Source organism: Pocillopora verrucosa, chromosome 1 (assembly GCF_036669915.1).
Source record: "Pocillopora verrucosa isolate sample1 chromosome 1, ASM3666991v2, whole genome shotgun sequence".
Classification (NCBI taxonomy): Eukaryota; Metazoa; Cnidaria; class Anthozoa; order Scleractinia; family Pocilloporidae; genus Pocillopora; species Pocillopora verrucosa.
In genome coordinates this window covers 23,680,308-23,702,426 of record NC_089312.1, presented here as the reverse complement: position 1 = coordinate 23,702,426, position 22,119 = coordinate 23,680,308, and the positions used below count along the sequence as shown (strand labels likewise).

The 22,119-nt window shown below is 37.8% G+C and overlaps 2 protein-coding genes across 8 annotated transcripts in view; one reads left to right on the top strand and one right to left on the bottom strand.

Moving 5' to 3' along the window:
• LOC131796654 (uncharacterized) overlaps positions 1-22,119 on the top strand; it is a 51,264-nt gene that overhangs the window by 19,484 nt on the left and 9,661 nt on the right. For 5 of the 7 annotated variants that reach the window (XM_059114251.2, XM_059114253.2, XM_059114252.2 and 2 more), the window contains 24 exons: positions 128-1,219; positions 1,780-1,901; positions 2,496-2,579; positions 3,808-3,909; positions 5,540-5,644; positions 6,370-6,538; positions 6,947-7,339; positions 7,675-7,838; positions 8,199-8,409; positions 8,945-8,974; positions 9,151-9,249; positions 9,804-10,012; positions 10,434-10,547; positions 11,233-11,456; positions 11,882-11,964; positions 12,278-12,501; positions 12,662-12,834; positions 13,274-13,524; positions 14,192-14,513; positions 15,165-15,337; positions 15,785-15,989; positions 16,524-16,640; positions 21,162-21,334; positions 21,828-21,866. In XM_059114251.2, coding sequence (XP_058970234.2) covers positions 128-1,219; positions 1,780-1,901; positions 2,496-2,579; positions 3,808-3,909; positions 5,540-5,644; positions 6,370-6,538; positions 6,947-7,339; positions 7,675-7,838; positions 8,199-8,409; positions 8,945-8,974; positions 9,151-9,249; positions 9,804-10,012; positions 10,434-10,547; positions 11,233-11,456; positions 11,882-11,964; positions 12,278-12,501; positions 12,662-12,834; positions 13,274-13,524; positions 14,192-14,513; positions 15,165-15,337; positions 15,785-15,989; positions 16,524-16,640; positions 21,162-21,334; positions 21,828-21,866 — 4,878 coding nt within the window. The remainder of the gene's footprint in view (positions 1-127; positions 1,220-1,779; positions 1,902-2,495; positions 2,580-3,807; positions 3,910-5,539; positions 5,645-6,369; positions 6,539-6,946; positions 7,340-7,674; positions 7,839-8,198; positions 8,410-8,944; positions 8,975-9,150; positions 9,250-9,803; positions 10,013-10,433; positions 10,548-11,232; positions 11,457-11,881; positions 11,965-12,277; positions 12,502-12,661; positions 12,835-13,273; positions 13,525-14,191; positions 14,514-15,164; positions 15,338-15,784; positions 15,990-16,523; positions 16,641-21,161; positions 21,335-21,827; positions 21,867-22,119) is intronic. The other 2 variants (XM_059114254.2, XM_059114255.2) reach the window with 2 other exon arrangements.
• LOC131796655 (uncharacterized) lies at positions 17,787-20,194 on the bottom strand. The gene has a single exon (XM_059114256.2). It carries the CDS (start codon positions 20,042-20,044, stop codon positions 19,280-19,282), a length of 765 nt encoding a protein of 254 aa, XP_058970239.2. The 5' UTR covers positions 20,045-20,194; the 3' UTR covers positions 17,787-19,279.

The window sequence follows — 22,119 nt, the reverse complement described above, 5'->3', positions numbered from 1 at the left end:
AAGAGTAAAAAAAATTCGGAATTTAGTAATTAAAAAACAGGTTCTGCTAAAATCACTGATAAGGAAAAAAAGTCAATTTTTGGAATGAGAAATGAAGTTAAGCATAGAGCTTTGTCGTTGGTAATAGGAGCAAGGAGAGACCCTCTTGCAAGTTTTCTTCGAATATGGCAGACGAATGCCACACAAGATTCGGGCTCAAATGTACCGATAAACTGGCTTAATACCGCGAACACGAGGAATTTGCTACCAGGAATAAACAATGCTACAACGCTCAATATAAGAAATAAAGATGTTTCGGGAAGCAATCGGAACAAAACACAACTAAGGCAAGAAATAGAGAAAGAAAAGGCCGAAATTGTGGATTCCTTAGGAAGACTAGAGAAGGGCTTAGAGGATGCTCTCGCTCAGACCAGAGAAAACGTCCCGACACCGCAACCACCACCATACGGGTACAACTTCGGGAACCGCCAACCGTTCCAAGGAGGGGCTTTCAGACCTGGTCCTTCCAACTTTCATGTGGTCGAAACTGGACGACACTATAACCCTCTCACGGCCCAGTACGATGACTTTATGTCAAACAAACTAACTGACGGTAGAAATTCCCATAAGGATACACTTAAAAAAGCCGACATTACCCAGACTCCTACTATGGGAAGTAATCAATTGATTAATAGTAATAACGCAGGTTCGGTCACACCTCAGAGACTGTTCAAGCCCTTTGTACCAAATGTAATTCAGCGTAAAGCTAATGACGAGTTCCAGAGACAGCGCCTGTTGCCTAATCAAATAGCTAACGAGTTGAAATCAAATATAAATCTGCAAACTCAGAGCCTAAGGTTTAATCAAGTAGTAAGTAAACCGATTAATAATGAGCTTTCCAAGCATCAGAGTGTGCCTTTTAATAATCAACAAAGAAACAGTACCGAATTTGATGACGGTTACCCTTCAACTAGCCAACCTCCCTACAACAATGACTTTAACTTACCTAACCAACAATATGTTAACCCATATCTTAACTCAGGTGAAATGATACAGAGCTACGTTGGTAAACCTCCCCAGTCTCCCCCTCTAGAGCATGCATACCCTTTGAGTCATGACAATGAGGCTCTTCTCCCGCCATTGAATCATCAACAACTTCCGCCTCTCAACCACAACGACCTGGTATCAACGGAGACCTCCAGTTATACCGGAAGTGATGTTAATTCATTTTCAAGCCCAGGTAAGGAAAATATTATTTTCTTAACAAAGAACTTAGAAGAAATCGACTAGCCTTAGTGATACTGCAGAGATAATGTTGACGTAACAGATGAACTGATTCATTATGTTCTAATGCTTAGTGTTTTGACACATCGAGTGAACATAATCGAAAGGAGAACTTGGGTTCAAGTAAAACTTAACTCGAAAATTAATTCAATGAAGCTGCATTTTGCTGCCTCCGGTGGTCTGATCATTTAACACTAAGACAAAGCTAATATTAAATTAAGAAAAACAAAATCTTACAAATCCTTAACAAGCTCCTGGAAATGTAACACAGAGTACCCTACGACCAACATGTTCACATACGTACCAACGATAACCTTAATATGTTGTAAATTTAGTATTAAAACTAATCTAATTAAGTATCAAAACCTATGTTCAGCAAATCATTAAAGAACCAAACCTATTAACAAGCACCTGGCATGACATGACACCAGAATTACCACCAACTAACGTGCTCACAGACATACGAATGTAATCTTAATAGGCCGTTTATTAACTTTAAAAACCTATGTACAACAGGTCAAGGAAGGTCCAGCCCGGCACCACCCATATATCCCTTTACCATACCCCCCGAAGGAGGACAAGGAAATCATGGTTACCATGGCTACCAAGAAACCGAAAATAACCAAGATGCATTAAAGGTATAGCGCCATTTTTAAATGCGGAGTTACCTTTTAGCCTTTTAACTCCCAGAAGTGACCCAGACGGAATTTCTCCTTACAATATCAACTAGACAAAAGAAAAGAATCAAGAAAAAAAATAAATTGGAGGATTATTAGTTGATCCAATACCAAATTCCCCAAAGTAAAATCATAAGAACTGTAAGGCAGACAGTAAAGAGCTAAGGTAGCTTGTACTACTTTATACTTCTGCGCGTTTTGCGTCCAATTTCAGCTATTCTTAATGGTGTCGCTATTTAAAGTTTGGAAAAGATCCAGACTGCTCTGTCTAGGGTGAAAACTGGAATAACAAGGATATTTATGTTTAATTCAAAGATACGTTATCTTTTTTTGCTCAATTTTTTTTATGATGGCTCTTAAAACTACTCTCAAATGTGATATTCCTGATGAAATTTCCGTCTTTGTTACCTTTGTATCGCAAATTTAGAACGCGGATCTTTTCTAGGGCATTTTATTACAGGCGGGTTTTCTTAGGGAGATATACATAAATAAGTGACTACGTTGCCCCTTTGTTTTTAAGAACTTTAACTTGAAACTTCTTGTATTTTTATCAAGACTTCTTCCCAGGCTTCTGCTCGTGGGTCACTGCAGTCCCAGTCTCCTTATTATCCATTCAGTCAAGCAAACACCAACCCAGAGGTATGTAAAAAGAGTAGGGAAGTAATAAGGATTAAATTACGAAAAATGGGAGAAAAGAAAAGGTTATCATATTTGGTTAAATGGCTGCCTTGTACTGACCAATGGACGTTGTATTCCTTCTTGAGCTTAACTTTTCTTGTTGCCGCTTGAGCTTTTATTGTTTTTCATTCAATAGACAGTGGAGCCAAATATAACGAACGATTCCCTATGGTCGTCACGTTAGGTGTTTATCCTAACGTTCCCTAAGACAGAATTTTAAAGCGCACTCTTCACATTGACGGGTCCAAAATACCTCTTACACTAACGCAGCTTATTACATCGGGGGTTCTAGAGTAATCACTCTTTTGTTAGTTTGTTTTCCTACGAAGGGATGATACTTTTTTTCCCTAAAAGTAATGAGAAGACAAATTATATATGTATATACATGTTTCAGGTTACTCCTAAATGTCATAACATTTTTTTGGGTTTTATGGGACATTTTTAACCCTGTTGAAATGATTTAGTGAGACTGCAACGCCTCTAACTTTAACATAGCGCATTAAAATAATCATCTAATTTTGAAGCAAATCTTATCCCCTATCAATACTGCTACTGAAATGGTAAATAAATTTACTATTACATCATAGCATAACATTAACATCGGTTGTTTATGGTACAAGCTGACTTGCTGTAATGGTCTAATACAAACAAAATTGACAGTACTTAACTGAAGTAAACTTTCTATGTGCTAGGTAGTCTAGTCTATGTTTGCTGTAATTTTTAACTGTAAGATTCAAACGAGCTTAGTCTTGTATCTGAGGATTATTTCACCAACGTAGACACGTCGCTTAACACGGAATAATGTATCAAACTCATGCTTAACTTTTCGTGCTTAGAGATAAACGCCATATCTTCCTGAGCAATTGGCTTCGTGATTAATAGGAACACTTCAGCAGTTATCCAACTAACATGTACTGACAGACTAACATCAGATAACGTCAAGAGACAATTTGGCGTGCTAACATTCGTTGTTTTCCTCAAATCGCTATAAGTAATATGCTTCTTGATCAAGGAGACCGCTTTAGCTGATATTGAGCTAAAATTTACTAGACAGGCGTTGACTAACATCGGAAAGAGTGTAAGCACTCGTTATTTACTCGTGAGTAACAAACATGATCGTGGATACTTATACAATTTGAATGTTCTGAACCATCTTTTGATTGTTATCAAATGACTGCGATGTCAACAGCCAGTGGTCGGTCGTCAATGGTTTCCAGAAGGCGGAAATCCTTATCCAATACCATTACCACCTGAAGGAAGTCAAAATGATCAATTAAACACAGGGAACACTGTAAGAAACTTTGATAGACAGATATGTTAAAGTTAAGATCAAATATATGCATTACTAGGAGGTTCCTTGGATGAAAGCGCTGAATAGCTGTTGTGTTTTGGTCATTCTATTGTTTTGACACATAAGTCCTAATTCTCGTATAACAGCAATGATATTAATGACAATAATAATGATGAAGGATTTGTTTAGCGCCATATCCATTAGCTCATGGTGCTTTGTAATACTTTGCGGGGGACTTTGACCAGACTGCATCGAGCAGTTTACAATTTTTGAAGGAAATTTTTTCAGATATCCTCAATTTTAGAATCACAACATTGGAAGCTACATTCCACCCTAGTGTGTGGGTTCTTTAACGTCCTCAACTAACCAGTACAGAGAAGATGCAGGAGACGGGGCCTTACTGTTTTTCGACCTTATCCGAGAAGACTAAAATGTCTAACGCAGGTGTCATAGCAACAGCAGCACAATCTCCTTATTTATTTTAAGACCCTGAGTGTTGGTCCGATCTGGGGCTTCAACTCTAACTTTCGGCACTATAGTCCGGCGCTCTACAACATGAGCTAATCAGGCGGAAATAAACGTATTCTTAATAAACGCTCTGCGTTTAAATAAAACGAATTATTGGCCCAGTCTTCCACATGAAATTCACCTCCAGTTTCATAATTCATAAATCCAAGACCGTTGGCATCCATTTGCCAGGCATCACAAAAATTATTTTCTCCCTGAACTAGATAGAGGGTTACACTGAAAAATTTTACTGTGGTCCATTTCTCATTAGACTAAATGTAATTGAAAACCAAAGTTATTGGTTGTGAGTGACTAAAACATACAGTAGACATAACATGTTATTTAGACTGACAATAATATTATGAACATATTTTGCTATTCAAAGATGTTACGATTGTGACATGATGAACGAATCAGTCAGTTTCGCATAAATCAAAACTCACTTAAAGTATGCACGTTTAAAATCTCTAAACTTACAGACTAGTTTGAACTCAGTTCGGAGAGAATCAAATATCTATTGGCGGCGAAGAGATTTTTCAAATTTCTTCTCTCTTTTCTTAAACCTTCTGTATTATTTTTAAATTATTTCCAAGCTCGCACGTAATAAGTTTTTAGGCCTTCGATAACATTAATAAAGGAGACTGAATTAACTGGAAAAATAGACTTGAAAATTAAAATTGTCAACGTATGGCATCATATTCAGAATTGCCGTAATCGTTATTAAAATAATTTTATTGATAAAAATTAAGTTTGACAAAGGTTTAAATTTTGAGTCGCGATTGAAACTAAAATGTCACGGATGTCCTGCGAACATAAATCCCTTATAACTTGGGATCTGCCTGCCACAATTCTTCTCTGCTACTCAATAGAGAACAGTGATGGTTTTTTCTTTTTTGTGGCTGCTAAATCAGAAGAATACTTCTGTTCAATAAATTTACATTGATTGCTCACCATATCTTACAACAGTTAAATATTAACGAAAATTTGGGGTTCATGAAGGCAATAGCTTTTTTACCAGAGTTGTGTAGCCAGGCTGATTTTCTTTAATAATCAAACCATCATTCGTCCGCAGAACTTTACGTTTGCTTTGGCTCATCTGTCGTCTTGTTTCATTTTATTGCAGCAAGGAATGTTTGACAGTCAGTTGTTCAGTGAACCAAGTCAGTTTGTGTCTCCTCAGCTGTCAGCAGGATGGAAAAAAGACAATGATGGGAAAGCCAATAAACCCGTAAGATGAAGAGGAAAATTATTACTTTTTGCATAGTTCAAATTTTTTACTATAACTTTTTGTTCATTATTGAAGAGTAACTAAACAAATCTGCTCAGATTATTCATTTTGAACTCAGGTATGCCGCGAAAGTATTTGACTTTCCTGTTTATTATACTACTACTGCTACCACTACAAGTAATGGTGACAAGTGCGCTCAGTTCATCTACTGTTTCATTTCTCACGTTATTCTCGAACAGCACTTGTTCCGGGGAAGGTCGTTCCCTTAAGTTAGCAGTCTTATTTTTCTGAGCTAATATTTGAATTTCCTTACAATCTGATATCCAATCATGTTAGAACCTACAACGTCTTCATTGCCATTCCATCGTCTGAACAGAGAGTGTGAGAAAAACGCTTCTGGAAAATGGAAGACAATTAAAATTGCATTTTCTACCGTTCGCTTTCGGCTAGGAAAACTGCCTTGAACAAAAAACGTTTTTCGATTTCTATTAAACGTTACTTAAGTGCGCAAAATGAATAAACGATTTTTCCTGTCTACCGTTGCCATACAAAACACGAATTAGGCTGGGAAAATTTCTAGAACAAAAATGTTTTTCGACTTTTATCCAACGTTACTTAAGTGCGCAAAATTAATAAACGGTTTTCGCTGTTTTCCGTTACTATACAAGTCATGATTTAACTGATTACTGATTCATTGTCTTTCTTTCCATTGATTTCTATCACAGCGCAAACCGTGTGAAGGTGACGAGTTTTGTCCTTATCCATTCTACCCAGTTCCTTTGCCACCAGAAGGACAGCAGAGTGATCAAACACACCAACCAAACACAAACGCAAACGCAAACCCAAATTCAAATGGTAATATCGGAAAAAAGAATTTGATTCGACCAAAGCCAGGTAAGAAGATCACCTTTGTTGCTGATGATGAACAAAACGCCTACTTACTGATTAAAAATCTGTTTGACAAGAGGTGTCCGTGAAACTACAGTGAGCCCCAATACAACAACCTCACATGATTTACCCCAAATTGTTTTATGAAAATGAAAAATGCCTTCAAAAACGCAAATTAACCTGCTAACTACATTCATTAAATTGAATCTTTAGTTAACAGTTATTTCTCCAAGCTAAAAGCTTGAATAAAAAAGGACCACAGAAAAACTCTGTTTTTTCGGTCTCTCCTAACTAATTAGCGGTCTTTAATTCAGCGCAATGCCTTCGGGCACGCGAACGATGCATTCTTCAGAATTTAAATCTCAGGAAAAAGGTCAGGAGCTGTCGTGACGCACTTTACAAATTAACTTTCAGATCTTCAATGCGGCGCTGGTTGGACCGGAGCTCTCGGTGATTTTGGTTCATTTTGTTACAAAGAGATCTTCGAACGTAAATCATGGGACAACGCACATCAAACGTGCAAGGGCCTTGGCGGCGAGCTTTTCAGCGTGACCAACGCCTATGAACAACGTTTCATTGAAAACTTTACAAACATTGAATCTTGGTTAGGATACCGGGACAAATCCAGAGACGGCACATGGACTTGGAGTGATTCAAGTTTGTCTGTTTTTACGAACTGGGATAGCAGCGCTAAGGACGACCACGGCAAAGGGAGAGACTGTGTTCTGTTAAGTTCTAAAGAAGGGAAATGGAAAGATGCATCGTGCTCACAGACTCATGAGTACCTCTGCAAGAAGAAACCAGAGGGTAAGGAAACTCTTATTAGATCTTCGTCCAGCACGCGGAGTCTGGACTGCTTTGGTTGGCTATCAGTTTATCTTCCTGCACACATAGCCTGGACTGCTTTGGTTGGTTATCAGTTTAAAATTATAGCGCAATGTTCGTGAATTTCGAGGGTATTCAAAGATTGTTTGTATTTTAAAGTGCCCCACGGTACAGCTGTTTTTTAAGGTTCACTTTGGCGAGAGGAAACCTTTTCAAGTCACATTTGGTCAATGAAATTTATTGTGAAAATTGTCTTGCATGCTTGGGATGAAAAAGTAATCAAACCAACTATATCTACGGATTTTTTGTGATTTAAGATTGTGGCAAGGGCTGGAAGAAGCTAACCTTAAACTCAGTTCGTGGATGCTATAAACTATTCGAAGAACCTAAAACGTGGGAAAATTCGCTGGTATCATGTATGGACGAACAGGCGTCGTTAGCAAGTATACTTAGTGATGATGAGGAGACTATGATATCGCAGGTTTGTCACTTATACAAAAGGTGTCTATTTATTAAGGAAATATTTTATCTTTTCAGTTTCTAAATGATTTATTCCATAAGTAAAACTTGAATTTTCCTGTGCTTGCAATGCGTAAAAATATCTAGGATATATATGTTTTTGAATATAGAAGGAGATTAAGAGTGTTTGCTGGTTCATGGCCACTTATCAAGTCTCAGGAATAAATACGCCCTTTATTAATGACCCCAAAACTTTGACTTGCCACCTTTAAAACCAAATGAGGTAACTTCGGTTTATCAGCTATAGCCAAACTGCGCGGGCCCTTAAGATCTCAAAATATGCATTTTGAAAGGTAAACTAACGGGAAATAAACACTTTCAGGTGTATTCGAAATCGGACTTCTGGATTGGTTACAACGACATTGATAATGAGGGAGACTGGGTGTGGTCTGACCGAATGACGTCCTCGTACACCAACTGGGACGATAAGTCACCCAACAATGGAGGGGTGTCATGTGCAATAGTGACGAGCACTGGAAGATGGCACGACGAACCATGTCAGAGCCAGTTTAGTTTTATTTGTAAGAAGCCAAGTAAGTAAACTGGCTTTAATGATAAAACGAGTCTTTAAACATTCTTATTCTAATTTAAACAATTTTTAATTTCTTGATAACCTGTTGGGACACAATTGTCTCAGCTGCTGTTTAAGGTAAGTATTTTCAGTTATAGTTTATTTTAACCAGAGATCTATCATCCCCTGAGAGTGACTGATTCTAATTTCTCCTTACAATATCACCCTTGAATCAAATGTAAGGTCATTAGAGTAAAGGAAATGATCGCTAATTTAAGAAGCTCCTGATTATCAAACAAATTCTCCATGTAAGTAAAATAGGAATTGTAAAAAGAAACATGCGGAGAATATGAATGTTAATGTTCGAGTACAAAGGGTCGATACTTGGAAATTTCAACTGTAAGATGAACATTGCCCGCATTTTCCAAGCGAAAGTAGGCATATACAGTCAAAGTGTAAGACAGTTGCAGAAAACTAAAGGGTTTAGACAACTTTTATAGAAACATAACTTACTAGATTGTCTTTGGCTTATACGTTGGCTTTGCTTTCTCTTAAAGGTCCTAAGGGCCCACATCATCCACTTAATGGTAAGTGATGCTGGCTCTTGAACATTTCCAATTTCCATGAGTTTAAAAGATAGATCATATATTCACTCGATTCAAACCATTCTCTTTTCCAAGAGGCTGTTTCCTGTGAACACCCTTGAGACACGTTATTCTTTTTCTCACGATCTCTTTTTCTGATGTTTTTTATTTCCAAACAGACGCAACTTTAACTCAAGAGGTTGAGAAATTTGTCTCCAACAAGTCATTATTGAATCCTGACATTGACACAAGCGTTACGATATTTGGAAGCCATTCCGGTGAGAGAAGCTATTTCTTTTGTCATTTCTGACGCCAGTTTTGATAACTATAACATCAACATCTACATATAGGCCTCTCTTAATGAAAATAACGGTTAAAAGAACCTTACTTGACATAGTATGCCCGAATCGTCAAGCCGAGAATAAGAGTGGCTCAAGGAAGTGACAAGTATTAGTCCTAAGACTCTTTTCCATTCAATGGATCTGTTCGAGCGGAAAGAACTGGGTTTGTTTAGTACAAAATGAAAGGTGAAGGTCGAGATCTTCACCTCCACGTGTTTTTCATGCTTAAGTTCGAATTATTCTGTGTCATTGTCTGTATTGGTGGACCTTAGAGGGAATGCGATGCAATTCGCGTGAGGTCCTAGCAAAAGCGTGAATAGCGGCTGGCCAAGTCAAGAGACAAGGGGAGTGCCGACAGAACCAGCTATGTCAGTTTTTATAGCTAACTCGCTCTATTTGTCGATAGAACGGTTCAACCAGCCAATTTGAATTGATAGAGGCAGCCTTGAAGCTAACTGATGTCGCAAATTGCACTCCTTCTATTCTTGCAGTAACTCCTCAGTATTTGTGGACTGTACAAAAAATATCCAACAGCCGTATTCACGGATCCAACCGCATTGCCTCCCATGGTAATGTTAAATCAGTGGACGGTGGTCTTCAGCTCAACGGAGTGGATTCATGGCTAGACGCAGGGGATTTTTATGGACAGTGCTTGGGTGATCCTGATCTCTGTATCAAGGGCTTCTCCTATGCGTTACAGGTATAAACTCTAATGAGGACTAGAATATGAGATAACGAAATATTGTTCAGGTCTTTCTACATCAAGGACGAAGAGGGCTTAAATCCTAAGGACTTTTCCTTGCTATTCTTGTACTGGAACTGTGCGATAATTCTCTCAGAATCATATATGTACTTTTAGACTATATTTCAAGAAAGCCCAAACTTCTTTTCAAAGCATATCATCGAGAGGGAGGAGTTCGCTGATCGCTCATAAGTTACGATGAAGGATAAAGAATTTAATGACTCGAAAAAACTTACAAAGTAAATTTAAAGTTTTTAAAAGACCCTTTGCCTATTCGTTATTGTTATAGTTCTTGTTTGTCTGCTAAAATGAAGTCCTCGATCACCTCCCTTTTAATTTCTGACGTGATGATTGATTTCCATGGATTCATTTTTCACAGCTCAATTTCGACGACGACGCTTTGTCTTACAACGACAAACGATATGTTCTAGACTCCAGCGGCAACTCGCGCGGCGTTTCAATCTACATTCATAATGGCTCTTTATACTATAAGGTGAGATTACTTCAATTAGCCCTTAACACCCTAACATCAGTAGGCATATTCTCCCTACTGTTCTTTATACATTTCTTAAGTTGTTGAGGAGGAAAATTTGTTTAACAATCAAAAGCTTCTTTATTTGGTGGTCATTTCTTTTATTCTAATGAACTAAATGTTTGATTCAGGGATGAGAGTGTATGGAGAAATTAGATGCTGGTCACTTTAAGGGGTTAAAGGGTTAAAATTAAACCCTGGCCTTTGTTCCTGGTAGGGAACAAAGGCCAGGGCCAGGGCCAGGTTTTATTACATACGAACTCAGTTAATTTTTCACTCAGCCAAAAAACAATGCCAACAGCAAATTCGATGCATTTATCATCTTCGTATTAAGTTATCAAAATTAACCCAGAGATATTATGAGATTTCAAGCGAGACGGTTGCAGATACTGCAGTAAGTCGTTTGGGCTCCATATGAGGAAACGATCGTATCATGTATTTCGATCGCTCAGGATGTCGAAAAGTCGGTAATTAGCTCTGTCAAAAGTTTTTCCCATAACTACCCTAACCGAGACTATCACAACACATCATTGAAGTGATTATATCGATGTTCACCTCTGGTATCTTTTGTGCGATTTACAAGGCTACTTTCCTTACTTCTTTTGGATGATTTGTCCTCTTAAAAACAAACTGATCTTTTTTGCAGGTTGTGACGTCAACCAAAGAATGGCAGCTGTCAATGGAGCTTGTGACCAATGAGTGGCAGGATATAGTGTTGACTTGGAAGAAAGAAGAAGGGCTGATGCTTTATGTTAACGGAGCGTTCAGAGACTCGCTGAAGGACGGAACAGAAACCAGCCTAATACCAAATAAACAGGCTCGACTTACTATTGGTAGAAAGAGTGGAAACCCACCCTTCAAGTACACCAGGTAATTCAATTTGTTTGATGAAATGACCAAAGATGGCTGCATGGTCCACCGATAACGAGCCGTTGCTCCTATCATACGAATAATGTAACTTATGGCATCAACGAGGAATCCCTAGCAATGAGACATCTGAGCAGGAGCCAAACAAGGGATTCTTTGGTGCAAGCTGCACAAAATTTGATAATATTATCAATCAAAAGGGAAAAAACATATCAACTATAGCCATTAATAAAATAACCAATCGCTCTGATAAGCTCGCCAGAATTGAAAACTAAGGGTGTGTGAGATAAGGCGCTTGAGACGCTATGCCACTTGTTCTCTTGCTGTTAGTTAACTCTCCGCGCTTTATCATTTCAGCTTTATACTCAGACAAAAATCTTTATCGCACATAACCGCAGTTGCTTAGAATGACTTTGTTTCTTCATTAGGATGTACATAAGCTCACTGTACGCCTTTACGCGTTTCCTTGCTCCTGAGGATGTTCCTTATGTATTTACATTTGATAATACAGGTAAGTGCTGCAATTTAAAAATTGCCATTAAGTAGTTTACGACAATGTTGTTAAACGATGCTACCTACATATCGGCACTCACCAATTTTTTTAAACAGCGAGCGGAAAAATAAGTTACAAAAAAATCAGTTTTCTTAGGAATTGGTCATGTTCATTAATCTAATGCGGCTAAGTGTCTGTATATGCCAGCGAGAGAATATCAACTGTTGATATTCTCTTGATGATAGTCGTACAAAGTTTGTACCAGTCTGGTAACGAATGAGAACAACTGGCCAGTTTTGTGTAACTTACTTCTTTATTGTCCTTTCTACAGTTGTTCCACGGTACATGTGGCTGCTGCCAAAGCTTCAAGACAAAAAGATAACCGGCAGCCCAGACATCGAGGTGCATGGACCAGTCAGAGCCGTGGATGGAGGAGTGCATCTTGATGGGAAGGAATCTTTCCTTAAAGTTGGAACCTTCGATGGAAAATGTCTCCATGATCCTTCCAAGTGTCCCAATGGACTCAGCTTGAGCTGCAAGCTTAAATTTAACCGGGTAAGAATTAATGCGGTAAAACAAATCGATATTGACATTCGAAATTCATTACCTATGGCAGGGCAAGTGTAATCTTTCTCCGCTTAAGATTTGGCTTTTACAATTAATATTTTTCTATCCCTTATTTATATTTCTTTAAACTGGCTTCACTTCCTTGCAGATCGTTCGCACGTACAAAGAACCTCATTACATTCTGGATTCTGGCGGTCACCAAAAAGGTACCAAAGGCCTGTCTGCATACCTCCTCAACAACAACTTGTACTTTAGTGTTGCCATGAGCACGGACGAAGACACTCTGACTTGGACGGTTAGAACGTCTATCTTCACTGTGAGGTTGGTTTACCTAGATATATCTCTGTGAGAACCGTGATTAGGTCGCATACATTTAATATGAACTAAAAATCCTTTAGTGTATCTTCTGGTTTACAGATTAGCTACCACACAGTAACACCTATCCATACTGTAATGTACAGATGTTATGATCATTTTTAGTACAATCTACATGATGTTTATAAATCACCTTATAGACTTGAAGGAGCCCTCCAACTCGACCATAACACGTTTATTTTCTTTTGTTAAAAAAATATATTAAAACTCACAAATGTGATGGTGTTCTTTTCTTAAGTATTGGTTTTCTGAAGAGGGGAGGGGGGGGGGGATGCGGAGAAACCAGAGAAAATCCGCCTGAGAAGCAATTGGAAACTTAACCCATAAGTAACATAACTTAGAATTTAAAGTATAACTTGAGATAATGCATTTCATTTGTCTGCAGATGGCAGCGAGTAGTATTGAGTTGGAGTCTGTCTGACGGCTTGTGGCTTTACACTGACAGTCAGTTCCGAGGCTGGACTAAGACTCCTAAGAGTGTGCCCCGTGACGTGGTGTCCGAGAGTGCCGACTTTATTGTCGGTCGTAAAAATGTCGGACCCGAGTATACCCCTGCAGAATTTTCAATCGGCTCCCTTGCTATCTTCCCAAGATTTCTTGAGAAGAAAGACGTGGAAAAAATATACGGTGGAAAGAGTGAGTATCGTTGTCTAAAATCCTAAAAATAGTTTATTTTGAATCATGACTCCCCAAACAATCGTTGAGTCTTTCCCTGGACACTGAAATAGGTGACACCGCATGATTTTAAGCCGGAATTATCCGTTTTTCCTTCTAAACCCTGTTCCTTTTAGAGTGAATACCTTCCGTCAATTGGTTCAGTTTGAAGTTATGAGTTCAGTTTCAAGTTATTGGTTCAGTTTGAAGCAAGACTCATGTGAAAAGGTCTACTTTCAATGCAAACATGCGAAACTCTTGGTGCACATAAGGCATGTTTGGTTTCAGTTTAAGTTGTTGTGAGCTCAAAGGTTACTCAGCTTTCTGTTGACTTCAAATGATCTACTATGAAATATATACATTAGAAAAACGCTTAGGCCCACCATTATATGCCATTAGTTATACTGTTTACATTAATAGCACAGTTAGCTCAAATATCAAGAAAAAAACTACAGTACACACCTACTTCGACCGGCGGGGATCGCATATATCCATGGTTATAAGTTCTACTTCTCCTGCCCTTACAATATCCAATGTTATTTTCATCTCCCGCAGATCTTTTAATTTTTCTTTGGTTCTTCGCCGATTTCAGTAATTAAAAGAGAGAGAGAAAGTTCGCGCCATTATCATTTCTTATTTGTTTACACAGAAATGCCATATCCTGGCCTTATCCGCGAGGTGTGGAAAGAACTGCCTGGAAAATCCATCAGCAAGCTGAAAGACGATCCCTACTATCCTAACGACCCCTCACTTATTGAGATCATCGAAAACTTTGACTCTCCATTTGACATTGACAAAGACTATGGTAGCAGGGTGAAAGGATACTTCGTGGCACCTGAGACTGGGAACTACACTTTCTACATGTCTGGGTCACAGAGTGGCGAACTGTGGATGAGCAGCACAGAAAGTCAACAAAACTTGACAAAAATGGTTTCGCTGGATCAGGCAACTGGTCACAACCAGTGGAACAAGTACGTGTTTTCCTTATACTCAATCAAAAGAACTTTAGCCTTAATTGAGAAAAAATGTGGAATATCAGCGCACTGAAGCAACTTTGACCTTACGGTTTTGAATGAGTGAAATGTAGAGAAAGCGACTCTGGAGAGAAGACGATCATCTGATATTCCACTTATTAGATATACAAGGGTAGAACGAAAATGCAGTTGCGCTAATTTGTCATCTAACGACGGATAACATATCAATATAAGCGAGTTTTATCTTCAAGTGATGATAAACTGTTATCCACAGGAGGGAATGAAATGTTCTGTTTATAAAATTGAATAACATAGATATTATAACATATTAAAATCAAAGACAATTGTAAACTTCACTTTAGCAGCACCGAATGTAGAAATCATCTTCACGTTAAACTTACAAGTTTTTTATTATGAAAATGTCCTCCGCTCAACTTAAAGTGGAATATGACATTATTGTTTTATTTTTATCACGTGTGAAGATGTCATGTTTTCGAAACAGGAGAAACACTGGTATTTCGTCGATATCTATACAATAGATTGTCTTACTTGCCGAGATGTCTCCAACAGACTGAAACAAAATACGTAAACTTAATTAACCTGTTCCATCGATTCACCCTTTTTCTGGAATCACTTGTTTTATTTTAGATATGCTGGTCAAAGCTCGAAGTCTGTGACTCTAGAGGCTGGAAAATATTACTACATTGTTGGACTACAGAAAGGCACAGAGTCAACTGACTCACTCTCCGCCGGAGTACGTTTGCCCAGTGGTCGATTCATGAGACCTATTACCAAAGAAATACTTCAATGGAGAATGCCTGGTAAGCAAAACAAAAAATATATCAACTAACAAAAAAACTATAACTACTCATTTTAGGAAGACCTCAGGAAAGACCAAAAGGTGGAGGTTTTACGATGATGAGTTTTCTGGCCAAGATGACAATTTTTGTTTTTACCGGTTTTATTGCCGCTGTAGACGCTCGAATCACAATGTTGCAAAGTAGGAAAACCGTAAAGAACTGTATATGATATTCTTAAATTATTTGAGATTAGTTTGCAATCTTTGGAGAAACACATTAACACTGATTATTTTGCAAATTCAACCCAAAAAGGACAGAACGACTTGTGCCCTAATTCGGTAAAGATTGCATATTCTGATTGGCTGTAGTGGATATCGCGTCCAACGCAACCATTTTTTATGCCTAATTTTCATCAAACATGCGCGCGTTAAGTGAACTACCTGTTTAGCTACTTTACTTTATTTTCAGGTGATCCGTTCGCCGGTGTTATTCGTGAGGTGTGGCAAGATATCCCAGGCTATAGAATAATGGACCTCACTTCCAATCCGAACTTTCCAAACAATCCCTCTAGTATTGAGGTGCTGGACAAGTTTGACGCACCACACAACGTCGATGATAATTACGGTTCAAGGATACGCGGTTTCTTCAAAGCACCAGAAAACGGCTTGTATCGGTAAATAATAATTGGGTTGCCATTCTTAGGTGTTTAGCTCAGGAAATTTTTTAAGGCTTCAGACTTAAAGCAGGTTAACCTTTTTAAGCATTCTCGACATTTGTAGTCAAATATGAGTTATATCAATACTTGACGTTTTCTTTAGATAACTAATTTGAATGGGTGCACACATTCTATGAAGAAATGAATTTCCTCTTCGATCGTTAAGTTCTACCTTGGATAGTTCTTAAAGTCTTTATTTCACTTGCGAGTCCTTCACTCCCTCCCCCCTCCCCTCTCGCCCCTTCAAAGATATAAGCCTGTGTTAACCAGATCAAACACTATAACTTTCAAAGTCAGAAAAAGTAACAGAATTAAGCGGGACCTGGGATAATTTCCAAACTAGTGCAGTTACTCCTTGTACTACATACGTGTACCGTTTTTTTAAATCTTGTTTCAAGTTAGACGACTCGGTGTTAGCCTTTTCACTTAGAGGTAATTCATAAAATATTTCCAAAGAGAAAGCTATTTTTGAGACATTTGAACTGTTTTAAGGTTCTTCTTGGCGGCGGACACTACAGGAGAATTGTGGCTGAGTTTCGACGAGTCAGAGAAAAACTTGAAAAAGATTGTAGCTATAAATGGTTGGACAGCACACAACGAGTGGCTCAAGTAAGTGCTATGGGAATAGGCTAGACGCCGCAAAGTGTTTTTATCGCCAAATTCTATCAAAACACTCATAATCAAGTGTAATATGAAGTAATAAATTCAGTCGGATATGAGGTTACACGAGTATCACGTCAAATAATATACGTTTTCAATCCTGGACATAAGTGTCATTTCAGAGGAAATTCGTCCAAAAATATTTTTGGACTGGAACACCTCGTCCTCTGGGTATAGGTTGAATATTCTGAAGTACAACGAATCAATACCACATGAGATGTCTATGAGGGCACGCAAGATTGGTCATTGGATCTAGAGAGGTCTAAAAATAACCTATGAGAGACCGCTTCATAGCATCGTCTCTTAGCAATGATGTCTTCTGAAAGGAATCAATAGCGAAAGAGCCTTGTACGCGTAATATGTTATGTTCGAAGCGCAAGGGGCCCACAAAAACGATGCGACCGTTTCTATGTTTGAATCTCGAGAACATGTATGAAAACGTCAAAAGCCTCATGTTAGCGTGCGAATTTGCGAGGAATTTTCTCGATTTCGTACTTGCAATTATTTGAAATCAGTTTGTACGGCAACGGTCGCTTGCCTAAGCCACATTTCATATATTTCCTTTATATTCAAATAAATGGTCACATTGCTTGTTGGAAATCCTTTGGTTAGCCTTAAAGCTGAATTTAAAACTTTTGAGTCCTCCCTGTGTTCCCGAGAAGTAGCCATGTTCGCACGTTCTCCGCTGCTAACTTTTCAGAATCCTCAAGAGACTTGGTGATTATAAATAGAAATAGACACGCCTATTATCTTCATAATACAGAAGGCCAACCTTTGATTCTTCCACGACAAATGCAGGAAGTATCATTCAGTTTTTTAAATCTAGCGTCAGGCTTTTTTTCCATTGAAGACCAAATTGGGTTTTTTTCCTTTTATATTTTACGCCTTTTGTTACCTTATTAAGCAGCTTTTACCAGATATATTACCTTTCCGGCAAAGCAACGACTGTATTGTTATCATTAAGATCAAACTGAATTTCTAACTTAGCGCAACATTACCATACAACTACTGATGCAACTTGGCTTAACACTATTTGTTACCAAAGTTATCTCAACAAAGTAACTAATGATCGCAGGAAAGATTTCAAATCCGGACACAAAAAATTTACTGATTCATGAGGCGTTTTGCCGCTTAGAAAAAGAAAAAACAGGAAGGTCGGCCGACATGAAAGGCATCTACCATATGTTCAAATTCATCATATCATAAGACTTCATACGAACTGTATATGGCAATCGTCAAAGAAACGCCATAATACCAAAACATTAATTATCAAAAGGTTTGTTGTTCATGCATTTTACAGTCGCACAGTCAGTTTTCTTGCAAGTAAGACGAGAACACAAGCATTAGGAAATCACGTCAAGCACCAAGACTCGAGCAACCTTCTTTTCAACGCCCACGAACAAAATAACAGGCATTCAATTTGAACAGGGCTAAAGGAAAAAAAAACATCTTATCAAATGAGTTTAGAAACATGCAGCAAATATTGACAGGTGGATCAACATGAGAGATATTCTGCATTTTGAAAATCATTATTTAAACTGCAAGCTAAGGCTTTAATAGCTTGTAAATGTTAGTTAATTCTGCTTTTGTTTTCATAGGAAAATGTCTAGGTATCGTAATATTGTTTAGCCCATATGATAAAGAAAATGAATTTAATGAGGTCAAAGGCTTTTAGCGGAATCCGTTGGGCTTTGTTCTTTTTTTTAGTATATAATTTTCCGTTTCTGCAGAATGATATAGAAAAATTTAAATTTTTAAGTGAAAGGCACCAAAAAGAGAACAACATGTAGATTATTATTTCCGATGTTACAGCGGCGAGATGGAAAAATTTACGGAGTCGTTTGTATGGTTTTAACCTGATTCTTCCAACTCGCGATACCTATATCTTTTCACTTACTCGTCAAGGCATTTAATTGGTCGAGTATCAGTTCGAGTAAAAGAGGAAAGCTGCATTAAACTTACATTTGCATAATATTGAATTTCAATTTTGTATGTCTTCCCCATCACGAAGGACGGTCACCTGCAGTGGCAGGTTTAAAATTTGCATAACAAATAGCAAGCAAATCTTTCTTTGTTTTTCAGACTCTTTCTGTTTTTCACTTGACTTTGTTTATACAGCTTTTTGTTTTAGATGAAAAGCACAGCTCTAGTTTGATTCAACGACAAGATATGCGTGTTGAATTACTCCCTTATAACAGTCTCAAATTTTAGCATCTTCGTTTACTTCACTGCACTGCACATTTCAAATTTCCATTAGTGATAGTTTCTGCAATCATACTCATTTTCTAAATAAAACTAAAACTAATGAAAGCATCAGAACAGGGTAGATTCTAAACGCGAGTCCTTTCTTGTTTAATTGGTTCAGCATTCAACCGCAAAATCTGAGGGTTTGCTAGTATTTACCGTCTCTCTTTGAGGAAGATTCTAATTTACCACACAAAAAAAAAGGAACAAGGATACTTAAGTTCTTAAATTAATTTTTTTTTTAGTATAACTTGCAATTCCAGAATAAGTGGCACTTAATTTCCGTACCATATCGCTGTATCGTCACTAGTTAAGACATTCCTCTTTTTCCAATCGTTGAAGCACTAAGGCGTTGGTGGAGGTGTAAGCTCAAGTTCTGAGGGTGAACGAGAGGAGAGAATGTCTGGTGGTGGATGTGTCAGGGTGGGCGGCCCTCCGATTATAGAATCTAAAGACTCGAAGCTCACCGTTGGAGACGGCGAAAAAGTGAAAATTGCGTTTTTATCGATAGTTGTCAGTCGTAGTGTGGGATATGTCGCTTTGATCCTAGGCTTTGACAAAGTTATTGTGTCCTTTCTGATGATATTTCTTGTGGGTCTTGGTGATAGCTCCACGGGACAAATCCTTAAACTGTTATCTCGCTGAAACCTTGGTTTCTTTCTCGATATGTCAAGATCAAGAATTCGTAGGGACTGTAAGAGCCTTTTAGAGGAATATAAGTCAGGCCCATCTCCGGGTAACTTCGCCGTGTCTTGAAAGGTGACCTTTTTCGCCGCAAATGAGTTAAATGAAGACGAGTTGTTATCAAATTTGTTGGTTTTGCAAAGGTTATCGCGGGAATGGTATCTCTGGCAAACACTGAATGATTCGCGTTTCACATTGATCTGGGGCAGGCGAAATGCTTTCTTCTGTAGATTCGAAGTACATTTGCTTTCTTGTCGACTCGGTAGATTTAGGGATTTTGTGATAGTTTTCCTTTGTTGTCCATACGAATAACTTTTTGTTATAATTGGAAAGCATTTCTCCTCTCTTTGGGCCATCTCTGGTGCGTAGAGTTTCTTCTCTTTGTCGTAATGTGACGAATTAAGTTTTCTAACATTCATAGCCATTTGTGATAGCTCGACTACTGAAGCCGGTATAAATCAACAACATTTCATTGGAAATTTCAAATTCAATGCGAGTTAATTTTCGTGCAGAGTCAGGCCTGCTGTGATCATATTTTGTTGACATGTATTGTTTACTTTATCATTTCCTATTTGTTCTCTAAGATAAATACTGCTAACAGACCTGAAACGCCATTCGTTATCTCTTCACAAGATGAAAAACGATGATAAAAGCCACAATGGTTAATGAGATGCTTAACTATGTTTAGGAAGTGGATTTGCGAATTTATTTCGCATTGAAAATTTTTTTCAGATATCTTTTGTTACTTAGAAACTACAATACGACCACCAAACCTTTAACCCAAAGTCAGCATAAATTTTAAACGAACAAGCTTTAACAGGTAATCTTAAAATTTGACGGAATCAACTTTAAGCAAAGATTTATTCAATTAAAAAAGTTTCTCAATCCATGACATTTTTAGGCTTTGGTTAAGCGTAAATCAACAAAATCATTTCTGTTGATAATCTGACGCTTATCACCAGCTAATGAAGCTTCAGATGTATCGGTGAAATTCGTTTCTTACGGACAGAAGGCAAGAGCTAATGGCGAATTTAGGAGTAGTCAAAGAAACTTCAACACAATTTGAGCCCTTTTGGAATATTTACTATTTAAAAGGGCTCACGATGTTTTAAAAATAATTCTTTAAAGGTAAAAATAGCCCTGTCAATCTAAAAGCTTTATGGGTTTTTTAAAAAGCTTATTTAAGTAATTGATATATTTTCTCCTTGTCGTACATGCAATAATTGTCAAATATTTTACACCTATTGAAAACAAAAAAAATGGACAGTTTAATGCTACTATTTAGACATTTTTGTCGGTTGTAGCAATCGTTTGGGCCAGAAATGACACTTTCTCGATTTATGCAGTTTCTTACCTTGGGCTTTAATTGTCAAATATGAGAAGTAAAAGGAGCATGATTGATACGACGTTTTACTATATGACCTCACATTCACTTTTATGACGTTAATGGCGTATCAATTATCACGATGTCTACAGCAGCCTACAGAGTGAAGGTGTCAAAAAGCAACAGTAACACGAATTGTTGTTGTTTTTTTTTTCTAGATTTCCAGAGCAAAAGTCCGAACGTATTCACCTCAAGAAAGGTAAATACTATTACCTGGAGGCGTATCAGAAGTCTGATAAGCTGGCTGACTGTGTTTCTGTGGCTGTGGAGCTTCCCAGTGGTCACTTCGAGGGACCAATCAAAAGAGTACATTTGAGTTGGCGATTGCCCGGTAAAGGACATCATTTTTCATTAATATTATTCTAATTAAGAACAAGCATCAACACAGTGAGATGACAGGAGATGTAAGACGAGTCAGAAAAAGATACTTTGAAGTAGGTGGCGTATGACATCAAGGAACAGATGTTTGACTGCGTTGGGAGGATTGAATTTAAAACCTTAATTCAATTCAAGTTCCATTTTAAGGATTTGTTCATTATTTAAAAAACGAAAGGTTTTTCTCAAGTTTGTAGGTGCTGAGATGAAACCTTTGCAGGTGCTCGTTTGACAATAAAAAGTTATAAAGTGTTAATGGTGAAAAGTGGTTAATAACTTCAGATTACACATAGATAGGAAACAAAGCTGTATTGCGATAGTGTTGCTTTAAACATTAGGAAGAGAAAGTGGATTACCTTTTTAAAGTAAATTATCTGTGACAGATTTTGTATAATATCACCATAATAACACCGTAATAAACTAATTTAATGGTATGTTTTCTTTTTTAGACGGAAGAACTGGCCCGGGACCATCATCGGAGGAGGAAGGTTTGTAGCTGTGGAAATGAGTTTGAACAGATATCTCTATACAGGCGTAGTATTTGGGTATTGCCTGATATCAATTTTAGACAGAGTTTACCAGTATAATTTGTGGGTGGTTTTGGGGGAAAGGGCGCATTCTGATCGAGGTAGAACTAATTACGATTATTGTCGAAAAAAGAATAAGTGAATGAACAAGGAATATCCCCAGCCCTTGTTAATTGGATAGAGTTATTATACTGTGATTTTACTCAAAAGCTAA

Coding starts and splice junctions, on each gene's coding strand:
- LOC131796655 (XM_059114256.2), bottom strand. CDS start 20,044: ATGGCTATGAATGTTAGAAAACTTAATTCGTCACATTACGACAAAGAG.